The 11,265-nt window shown below is 36.5% G+C and overlaps 1 protein-coding gene across 1 annotated transcript in view; it reads right to left on the reverse strand.

Moving 5' to 3' along the window:
* LOC107656290 (neurotrypsin-like) overlaps window positions 1–11,265 on the reverse strand; it is a 41,656-nt gene that overhangs the window by 23,745 nt on the left and 6,646 nt on the right. The window contains exons 3-5 of the mRNA XM_016444058.1: window positions 8,763–8,941; window positions 8,506–8,650; window positions 74–252 (exon numbers count right to left, since the gene is read on the reverse strand). Of these exons, the coding sequence (XP_016299544.1) occupies window positions 74–252; window positions 8,506–8,650; window positions 8,763–8,941 (503 nt within the window). The remainder of the gene's footprint in view (window positions 1–73; window positions 253–8,505; window positions 8,651–8,762; window positions 8,942–11,265) is intronic.

The following is an 11,265-nucleotide window of genomic DNA, read 5'->3' on the forward strand; positions in this document are numbered from 1 at the left end:
ATATATATATTAACATTATAAGTCTGTTTCTCACACAGGTGTTGTCCATACTTGTATATATGTACATGTGTACCTGTAAGTGGGATGCAAGACACTCCAGCATCTTCTGTGTGGTCACAGTTGTGCTCCCCCCAGGCAGTTTTTGCACACTGCTCTATGGAAAGCTCATTTCCTGTGCAGCTCACCTCATCCAACAATACTCGCCCTGAGCCTGCGCCGAAATATGCTCCCACCCAAGCCTTAGCAATGCCCCTGTACACATACATCAGAAAAAACAAAACAAAACAATACTTTAATAGAAAATTCTGAAGATCCTAACAACTCAAAGAAAGTGAAACAATCACTGTGTGGATAAAGATTAAAGCTGGCATCCCACAACATGATTTTCTAGCTGATATGCAGTCATTCATTTACATAGTCATTAGAAAATCAGAGGGAGTTGTTTGTGTTAGGCATCTCACAGCAGGTGGCCGCAGCTATTCAGAATCCTGCTAAGTTCCTCCAGAAGACAAAAAAATATCAAGTATGTTTGATATTATGATTCAGATGAGCTTCTTCTCACACTGAGGAACTTATAACCTCCTTTGTTAAAAATAAGTTATTGTACTGAATGTACACTTGTAGTGTACTTTAAATGATAAAAGTATTTAGCAAAAACTGTAGTTGTAGAAATAATATTAATGAGAGAAAACCCACTTAAAAGCATCTTAACACGTTAAGTACACATTTAAAAATTGCACTTTCTAATAATGTCCAATTATGTTCTTAATAATCTTTTGTTGTCCTCTAAATAAGTAGATTCATTTTGATGTGTTGAAATAAAAACATAGTAAAGCACATGTAAAGTACTTGATAATTTTTATGAATTGTAGTCTACATTTACATTACATTTTTTATTATAGTTCATGTATTTTAAATATTCTAAATTGCAAGTTCCATGTTACAAATGTTTAATTACAAATATATTTAAATACATGAGAAGTTTCAACAGTGTTTCAAAATTCACGCATGCTGTAAACATAACAAAGACAACTGAAATATGAAATTACATCTAAAGTGGGTCAAAAATAATTCAGCTAATTGCATTTATGATAAATTTACACTATAATTCATTTTCATTTAATTGCAATTAACATGCAATTAAATGTCCAGAAACATTGCATTCAATTCATTCTTAAGTATATATTTTTTAAGTATATTATTTCCATAATGAACACTCATATGTACTTCATCACAACAGCCTGCTCAGACAATACATTTTCACTTTATTGTTTGACATTATCGCAAACATGGTGATTGTGTAATTGGGTGCTTTTTTATTTTTTGAGGCTGTTCTCTTATACTTACACAGTAAATGACAAATAAAGTTTGGAAAGTGGCAGCAGAACAGTCTATTATTTAATAAACAGGATTTTTTTTCTTACTGAAATTGCACATGAATATATATTACAGCCATAAAGGATAAAATTACTCCTTGATTCAGTCTATTACAATTGTTTATGTTAATATGATACCTCTTTTTTAATTCACACTGATTTTCAGGAAAAACTGGCCACTGCATAACAGGAAATTAAAGAGAAAAGTAAAAACAGATTGTAGATGCACTCATGTCCAAAACCATATTAATTCAAGTACACTAGTGGGCCGTATTAAGAGTGTGCTATAAGATTATATATTTTTCAATTCTTTCTGTGATTAATAGGCAATCAAGCACAAAGTTCAGCAGTCAATAATCAGTGAAAGTTGAGAGGCAAATGAAGTGGAACTGCAGTCTCCATCATGTGCACGAACCCACGCGTTTTATTCCACAGGAGTTTTTCCACTCAATAGAGAGCCCTTCACATGAGTGATTATTATACAAACTCACACACACCTGCAAAGCTCACTTTCAGGCACCATTTGTTCCGCCCGTCAGTATAATATAGTTGAAATGCTTGAAACAATCAACCTGATTCACATCTTGATCTTTCCATTCTCTCTTTCTGTTCCTCTGTAATTGCTTTCCTCCCTCTAAATCACCCTTTACGCCTCTTTGCCCTCTCATTCTGTGTTCCTCTGGCTCTCATCCTCTCATTATCTCCATTTTCTGTCTGTCTCTCATACTCTCACTTTCTTACTGAGAACACTTTGGCTTTGTGTGTCAGGAACCTCCCAAGAAAATATTTCACATTTTTATGCAGAGAAGACACTCTACTCCTCTCTTTCCCTCTCTCCATCTAACACTCCAACCTCCTCTCGATCTTCCTTCTATTTTCACACATCTTGGTTGTAAGAACGCCCTGGTGTTCCTCTAAATAGACAGCTTGTTCCCAAGAAACCAGGTCAAGCCTCTATGGCTTTGTTCAGACAAGCAGATTTGTTTTGTCATTTTTTGTAGGGCTGTCAATTAATGAATTAATAATTAATTAAAAATAATGAATTCATTTAGAATAATCAAATATAAAAAATGAATTATTAATAATAAATGTAAAATAAAAAACAAATATAAATATTTGTTTAGAATTATGATTCAACTGTGATCAGCACATCATGTAATTAATGTAATTAATTGGATTAAAAAACGATCCAAACCATAATATATAGTTTGAAATGTGATTCAACACATTCCAGTCCAAACAGTCAGATCATATTTCATACGTTTTTTTTTTTGTCATATAAGACATAACATGAATGTAATGGCCTTCGCAAAGCTCAGTAGTGTCTTCTGAATTCATTCATTCTTTCTCATAAGTGACATTCACCATGTATTGAATGGCAAGTAAGCATATGCATGAATGTTGTCTGATGCGTATAATAATTTCAGTACCATGGCAAGATGGAAAGAAATTTAATTTTCTCTCTTTTTATATCTCTTTTTGTCATTACTATTGCAACCGATGTAGATTTACCAGATATTTACTACCTGAATGGATCTGATTTAATTACAAAACAACTGAATCGGATCTGAAAACCAAAATAGATACATTTTGACTAAAATATATAAATTAGGGCTGAACGATTTTGGAAAATAATCTAATTGCGATTTTTTTTACCAATATTGCGATTGCGATTTAATATGCAATTATTTTTTAAAGCTCTTTATGTTCTGTATTATTCAACAAAGACAAGCTATAAATCATTGTATAGTATGACCAACACACTATTAGATAGATTAAACATAAATGTTCTTTTCTGTAGGCCAGGCCTATATGTTACGATGAAATTAGGTGATGCATGAATTGATATGAATGACATTTTTATTTATTTTTTTATTAAATCTGTTTATTGAATTTTTACAATAACAACAGGATACAGATACAGGAGAATCATGAAAACATATTTCCCCCCATCCCCCCACCCTACCCCCCTGAAGGAAAAAGAAAAAGAAAAAAAAAAAAAAAAAAAAAAAAAAAAAAAAAAAAAAAGGAGCAGCAAGAACACACTTCAGTCTTCTGTCCCAGAGTGAAAATGACACCAATTTAAATGTATACAAAGATTGAGATTTATTTACAAAAAAAAAAAAACACAGAGATAGGGAGCAATGGCTCAGGAGAGAGCAAGGCCTAAAATAACAAACAAACTATTTTAGGGAGCAGCACTAACTTACCACAAACACCCAAAAGAAAAGAGAAATAAACATAAAACTTCCCTCCACTCCCTAACTGAACCAAAAACAGGGATGAAAGTAGTATCCAAAGAAAAAGGCACTCTCTCCCTACAGCTTCCCTTTTAACTCCCATATATTCGGAATTGGGACCAAATTCATAACGATTGCCGGACAATGGAATTACCATAAGGACAACGCGAGATGGTAGTAAGAGGGCCACATAATAGTGCAGCAGGTGAGGCAGGGGAACAGAAACCCTCTTCAATACTGACCCAAGACGGGACCCAATCACTGAGCCCATAATGACTTTGAAACCAGAATAATGTAGAATGTATATTTGCTGCCCAGTAGTAAAATAAGAAATTAGGAAGGGCAAGCCCGCCCTCAAGCTTTGGTTTTTGAAGTATTTCTCTACAGATTCTGGCTGGTCCTTTATTCCAAATTAAAGATGAGATGTGTTGATTTAGAGTCTTAAAGAAAGATTTGGGTATAAAGATTGGGACACATTGAAATAAATATAGAAATCTAGGTAAAACGTTCATCTTCACTGAATTCACACGTCCAGCCAATGAAAGGGGAAGAGCCGACCAGCGAGTAAAATCCTTCTGGACTCGTTGGAGGAGCGTGGTAAAATTAGCCTTGAATAGATCTAAACACTTACGTGTAATTGTTACTCCTAAATATTTAAACTATGGGAAGCAACTTTAAACATTGAAGTACTCATTGGTAAATCAGAAATTGGAAAATTTATTGGATACAACTCGCTTTTATTTATGTTCAATTTATAGCCGGAGAAGAGGCTAAAAGAGTTTATAATTCTCAGAGCTTCGGGCAAAGAAACAACCGGATCAGAGATATAGAGCAACACATCATCGGCGTATAATGAGATTTTATGAACAGCATCAGCTCTCCTAATTCCCTGTATAGCCTGCTCACTACGAATGACAATTGCCAGTGGTTCAATAACCAGTGCAAAAAGCAAAGGTGAAAGTGGGCAACCTTGTCTAGTGCCACGTTTTAACGGGAAAATAGAGGAGGATACTCCATTGGCCCGACCGGAGCATACTGGGGAGGAATACAAAAGTTTTATCCAGGATATGAACGTATTGCCAAAACCGAATTTCTGTAGCACACAAAAAAGGTAGTCCCATTCCACCCGATCAAAGGCTTTCTCTGCGTCAAGCAGTAAAAGAGCCTCTGATGGGTGAGAATTAGAGGAATAAATTATATTAAATGCTCTTCTAATATTATGAAACAGTAATCTGTTTTTAATAAAACCAGTTTCGTCGCTATGTATGATTGTCGGTAAAACTGATTCAAGACGGTTTGCAAGCATTTTAGCCAGTATCTTTACATCTACGTTCAAAAGACTGATTGGCCTGTACGAACCACATTCGTGTGGGTCTTTGTCTTTTTTCAAAATTAAAGAAATACAAGACTGACGGAGGGTTGGAGGCAGACAGCCATTATTAAGGGAGCCCCATTCCACCCGATCAAAGGCTTTCTCTGCGTCAAGCAGTAAAAGAGCCTCTGATGGGTGAGAATTAGAGGAATAAATTATATTAAATGCTCTTCTAATATTATGAAACCGTAATCTGTTTTTAATAAAACCAGTTTGGTCGCTATGTATGATTGTCGGTAAAACTGATTCAAGACGCTTTGCAAGCATTTTAGCCAGTATCTTTACATCTACGTTCAAAAGACTGATTGGCCTGTATGAACCACATTCATGTGGGTCTTTGACTTTTTTCAAAATCAAAGAAATACAAGACTGACGGGGGGTTGGAGGCAGCCAGCCATTATTAAGGGAGCCCAATAACATGTTTAGGAGCGGCGTTTTGTGTTTGAGAAAACCTCTTTGAGAAAAAATTCAACAGGGGTCTTGCCATTCTGCATACTCTCAATTGCTTGCACTAACTCCTCTGCGGAAAAAGGTAATTCTAGCTCTTCTCTCATTGTGTCCTTTATTGTAGGTATAGGCAATGGTTCAAAAAAACTTTCCATAAGGGACCTATCTGTGGGGGATTCTGACTTGTATAGCAAAGAGTAATAATTTTTAAAATGTTTAGTAATATCAACAGGGTCAGTAATCAAATTGCCATCGGAGGACCGAATCTTAGAAATTAAATTTTTAGCTGACTTTTCCTTTAACTGAAGTGCAAGAAGTTTACTTGGCTTGTCACCATGCTCAAAAAATGCATGTTTAGCCTTCAGCAATAACTTTTCAGCCTGATGGGTTGATAACATATTAAAATCAGATTGAAGTTTGAGTCTCTTTTTGTAAATTCCAGGATCTGGAGAAGCTGCATAAGCCGAATCAAGCCGAATTATTTCAAGAGATAATTCTTCTAGCTTCTTCCTTCTTAGATTCTGAGATAGAGTGTAAGAAAAAGAAGAAAAAAAAAAGAAAGAAAAAAAAAAAGAAAAGAAATGTACGTAAGTAGTACAAACATTACCCACAACACAGCAAAAACCTTCTCTCCGCTGAACTTTCGGAGAGAGCTCCGCAACAGATTGTAAATATATAAAGAAAAATGGGAACAAATAGTTCACAGACCGCATATTAAAATAATAGTAATAAAAGTTGCATGGTCTGTACATGTTTATAATGCAAAAAGTCCACAGAGTCTGATACAACGCAGTACTTCAAGGCAATGACCAATCAGGGAACAGACCCGGCTCAAATAGGGCTACTGCCCCGAGTGGAACATTGTCCAAAAATACTCTGTTATTTACCTGTATCCACAGCAGCTACTTCGCTTGACTGTTTAGGTTTAACCACGGTGTCAAGGAACGTAGACACGGCATCGGGGCTGTCAAAGCTGTGCAATTCGCCGTTGAATGAAAGGAGAAGTCTGCAGGGATACAGCATCCTGAATTTGACACCGGCTCCATGTAATTCCGCCTTGACTGATTTAAACCGATCCCGTCGTTTCTTGAGTTCCGCGGAAAAATCAGGAACGATCAAAATCTTGGATTCCTTGTAGCGCAACTCTCCATGCTCGCGTGACAACCATAAAATTTCTTCCCTAGTTTGGAAACGAAGAAAGCATACAATCATGGGTCTCGGTGGTGCGCCGGATCGCGGTTTAGGTGCGAGGGACCGATGTGCGTGCTCAATCTCCGGCGTCTGAGGTAGTTTATCCCCGAAAAGTTCTGCGAAGAACGATGCCATGAACTGAGAGGGTTTGGACGTTTCAACATTCTCGGGGATACCTAATATACGAAGATTGTTCCGACGCGAGCGGTTTTCCAGATCATCCGCCTTACTCTTTAACTCCTCGTTATCTCTTTCCAGGGACTGGCATTTGCGCTCTAAAATGTCGAGCCTTTCGTCCACGCTGTTCATCGAAGCTTCAATGTCTTTAATTTTGGAGCCATGACTGAAAATAGTGGCTTGAAGGGCAGCTGTAGAGGCACGTATTTCAGCGAGAAACTCAGTCCTTAGTGACGCGATTTCCTCACGAATTGTTGTGGTAAGCATCTCTTTTAAAAGAGCTGGCGTTAACCCCGAAGCAGCCTTGGCCATGTTGCCGGCTTCGTCATTTTCATCAGGAGCAGGAGAAGCACGTTTAGATTTAGGCATAGCAACGAAAATAACAGGCTCCAGCAAACATTCGAATGTTCTCTAGCGTTGTAGACGTCGTCTAAAGTATTAAAAATACTTATATGTTCCCGTTGACTATTGAGAAGAAATAAAATTTACGGAGCAGCTCCCGGACGCGCCTCACTCACTCAACCGCATGCCGGAAGTCCGACATTTTTATTTAACATCTACAATCACAGTATATTGACTGATTTGTTGAACTTCCAACCTTGTAAGCATGTAATAATTATGTTTAAATAAGCCTGGTGTAAACATTAATATGGTCCGCTAAGACATAGGACACACACACAGGCTTTCCTCCTCGCCAACGACATTAAACACTGTGTCTACACCGCTTTGGACGCGAGCGGCAAAATACAGTAGAACCATTATAATCAGTGAGGCTGTGTACACTGGATGCGGCGCGACCATAGACTGTATAGGGCGCGACACGACAAAACCCGACATTAAACTGATGCCTTGTTCTATTTATGGCATACTGACACAAAGTTAAAATGATTTGCAGCAGTCGCTTTGTCGTGTCCAGTGTAGAGCTGTTGCGGCGCGACGCGTCAACTGTAGTGTCTGGTGTTCTGTTGATTTTAAGAGAGCGGACGTCTCCTTATGCTTTCTCTCGCCGTACTTTGATGTCATACACTCCGTACTTTGAAGTCAAACACACCTCTTTACTCTCGCGTGTCACGTGACCGAGTGGAATCGCAGCCTCTGCGATTGAAAAATCGCGTTCTCTCATATCGCAATATTATCACAAATGCAATTAATCGTTCAGCCCTAATATAAATATATACAAATATAATTTAGTACAAATATAATTATTTGTTTATGACTGTGATTTATCTGATCAAATGATCAGCATATCATGTGATTCATTTGATTAAAATTCAAACCCAATCCAAACCACATGCATATGTGGTTTGAAATACGATTCAATGCATTCCAGTTCAACAGTCAGATCAGATTTCAAGTATTTTTCGTCATATGGGACATAACATGAATGTAATGGCATACACAAAGCTCAGTAGTGTCTACAGCTGTCTGAATTCATTCATTCTCACGTGACATTCACTATGCATTGAATGACAAGTAAGCATATACATGAATGCTGTGTTGTCTGATGCGTCTCATGTTTTCAGTACTACGATAAGATGAAATTATTATATTTCATATATATTCATCTTAATGGATCTGATTTTATTACTGCAAAACAACTGAATGGGATTTGGACACATGACAAGTAAACAAATCCTGTAAAATTCAGCTCATTTACATTTGTGTGTGTGTGTGTGTGTGTGTGTGTGTGTGTGTGTCTTACCCCAACCCCAGCTGCCTGCAGATCACCTCAGCATCATTATCATCCCATTGGTCATCACACACTGTGCCCCACTGTCCTGCATGATACACCTCTACTCTGCCCTCATACGCTGATGGCCCACCAGAGAGACGTACTGGTACAAACACTGAAGCTGAACACACACACACACACAAACTTCAAGTTATTTTCTCTTAACTTGAGAGTATATTTGTCATTATGTCTGTGTTTATGTAAAGACTGAGTGAGCGTGTACATACCCTCCACTGGCGTGCAAGAGACGGCAGCCGCGTGACGGTTAACACACTCTCCCCCGTTCCAGACAGTGCGATTGCACTGCAGTAAGTCCTCTTCCTGTCCATCACAGCCCACAGTCTGCCAGTGAACTACAGACACCACCAGACGTGACAGAGGACTCACACGTGCACGCGCTCTATAGCTGAGACAGAAAAGGACAATAGGATGATTATTGTTTCATTTGCTTTCTTTACCTGAGTCTTTTCTCAGCTATGCATTTAATTATTGTTTATGGTGTTTACCTTTGGTAAAGTCAGTAAATGGTAGATCAAATGTTCTGAACCCTGGGGCCACAACCCCGCTTGGGTTGCAATAGATGCCGATGGCATCACAAGACATTTCTCTAAAGTTTAGAATTTATTTAAATGAGCATAATTTTTATAGCCACAGGTATCGGAAATTATTCCTGTGTATTTGCCGGAACTCTCTTCTGTCCCTGCTGTAAGATATGGGGCCAGATTCACTAACACTTGTCATTTAAAAAAGTACTGTCAGGATTTACTAAAGACGTGTAGTAATAAAAATAAGAAATGAAAAGGCGTAGACATAGTCATTTTTGTGGCTAACCTTATTGCATATGCATTTGTAGGAAGAGAGTATTTATATTAATTTTGTTCTACATATCATGGCAACACTCTTTTTTGCATTATATTGCACATCATATCTGATCCCATAATCAGAACATATATTTAGCAGCTGGTGAAAGCCAATACTACTTGGAGAAAAAACAACTAAATCATAAGCATACATTAAGCAAAGCATACAAACTATTTTAAGTACAGTGTGTGTGTGTGTGTGTGTGTGTGTGTGTGTGTGTATATATATATATATATACACACACACACACACACAGGGGGGAAACTAAACTTGAAATAGCTTTTTTATTAAACAGTTGTTTACTGAACAAATTACTTTTTCTTTAAATAAATATATTTATAATTAAAATTTTCTTAGGTATAAAAATCTACCTCAGCTTATGCTCTAAACTATAGGGAGCCCTTTTACATTACTATAAGGTAATGACAACAGAGCCCAAACTTAATTTTTAAATATAATAATCAACACTCAGTTTAAAAAACTGCACGAAATGGAGTTTTTAAATGAACTTCTAAATTATGAAATTTTTATTTGTTGTTTAAATATATTCAATTACACAGTGGCTGTCATAACTTGTTTCATAACAGATTTACTTAAACATATAAAAAAAATAATTAGAACATCACTATCAGGTAAAGTAAAATATAATGAGTCTAATATTCGCGAAATGCTCTTCTCTATACTTCATTTCTCCAGCAAACTACTGAGCTGTGGACACTGATGACTTGCCTAGTTAAATTAACTACGTGACATTTTGTTTACAAGCTGTTTTAGTGACGTCTTTCCGCAGTTGAAACACTGATTGAGTGATTACGTGAGACATGAAATGTTCATTCATGTTTTTTCACATTAAAACTGGTAGTAAAGAGGAAGAGATGATCGCGCTCCACGCTACAGTTTGAACTGAGGCATTTATACAGTGATCTGTCGTGCCACATCAAAGAGTGTCAAAACAGCAATTATTGTTTGAATTTCCTGAAATAAAGGACATCATTTGAAAGATGAGACTTTGTTTCTTATCAAAAGTAATAATATATAAAAGTTTCCAATGAAGTTTCACTCATGCAGTGGTTAAAACAATGCTTCGGTACATGCGTACCGAAACGAAAGACATACGAAGATATGAATACGTGTACCGTTAAACCCCTAATATATCAGGACTGGGTTTTGACACAAATTTCACGATTCGATTCGATTCTCATTCACAAGCTTGTGATTCGATTTGATTACCAATTCGATTCGATTCAATTCAATATCGATTATTTTGGATATATATCAGTAGGCTACATGCCAAATTTTCTCAAGGAAAAAAAATCTCTCACCTAATGCTGTAAAATATACATCAGAGTCAGTTGGTACTACATTACTATAATATTGAAGGTTAAAATTGACTGATTTGTTAAAATTACACTTAATGAAGTTTTTAAAATAATAAAAATTACAATTACATAATAATATTTCTACTTCAATTCGTTTTTTTTTAATATAAACATAATGGTGGCTGTCATAAAAACTTGATGGATTTATTCAAACATAAATTAAACATTGAAGAACAGTAAAATTTATAATGAATGTTATATGATGCATATATTTAGCAAAATTCCCCTCTCTACAGTTTATTTTTCTATCTAACTAATGAGTTTATGGTCACCAAATATGTTTTTTCTGAGGTAAATGTGACGTTACGTGACGTTTGTTTAGAAGCTTTTATATTGACGTCTTTGCGCGGCTGAAACACTGATTGAGCGATTACATGAGACAGGATACGGCTTGTAAAGTTATACTCTTTCTTTTAACTTACCTTTGGATGTTTAGTCATGATTATTTTGTGCTGAAACTGGTATTAATGTGGAGGAGATGATCAGTTCA

The sequence above is a fragment of the Sinocyclocheilus anshuiensis genome, unplaced genomic scaffold, assembly GCF_001515605.1.
Source record: "Sinocyclocheilus anshuiensis isolate Anshui unplaced genomic scaffold, SAMN03320099.WGS_v1.1 scaffold85, whole genome shotgun sequence".
Classification (NCBI taxonomy): domain Eukaryota; kingdom Metazoa; phylum Chordata; class Actinopteri; order Cypriniformes; family Cyprinidae; genus Sinocyclocheilus; species Sinocyclocheilus anshuiensis.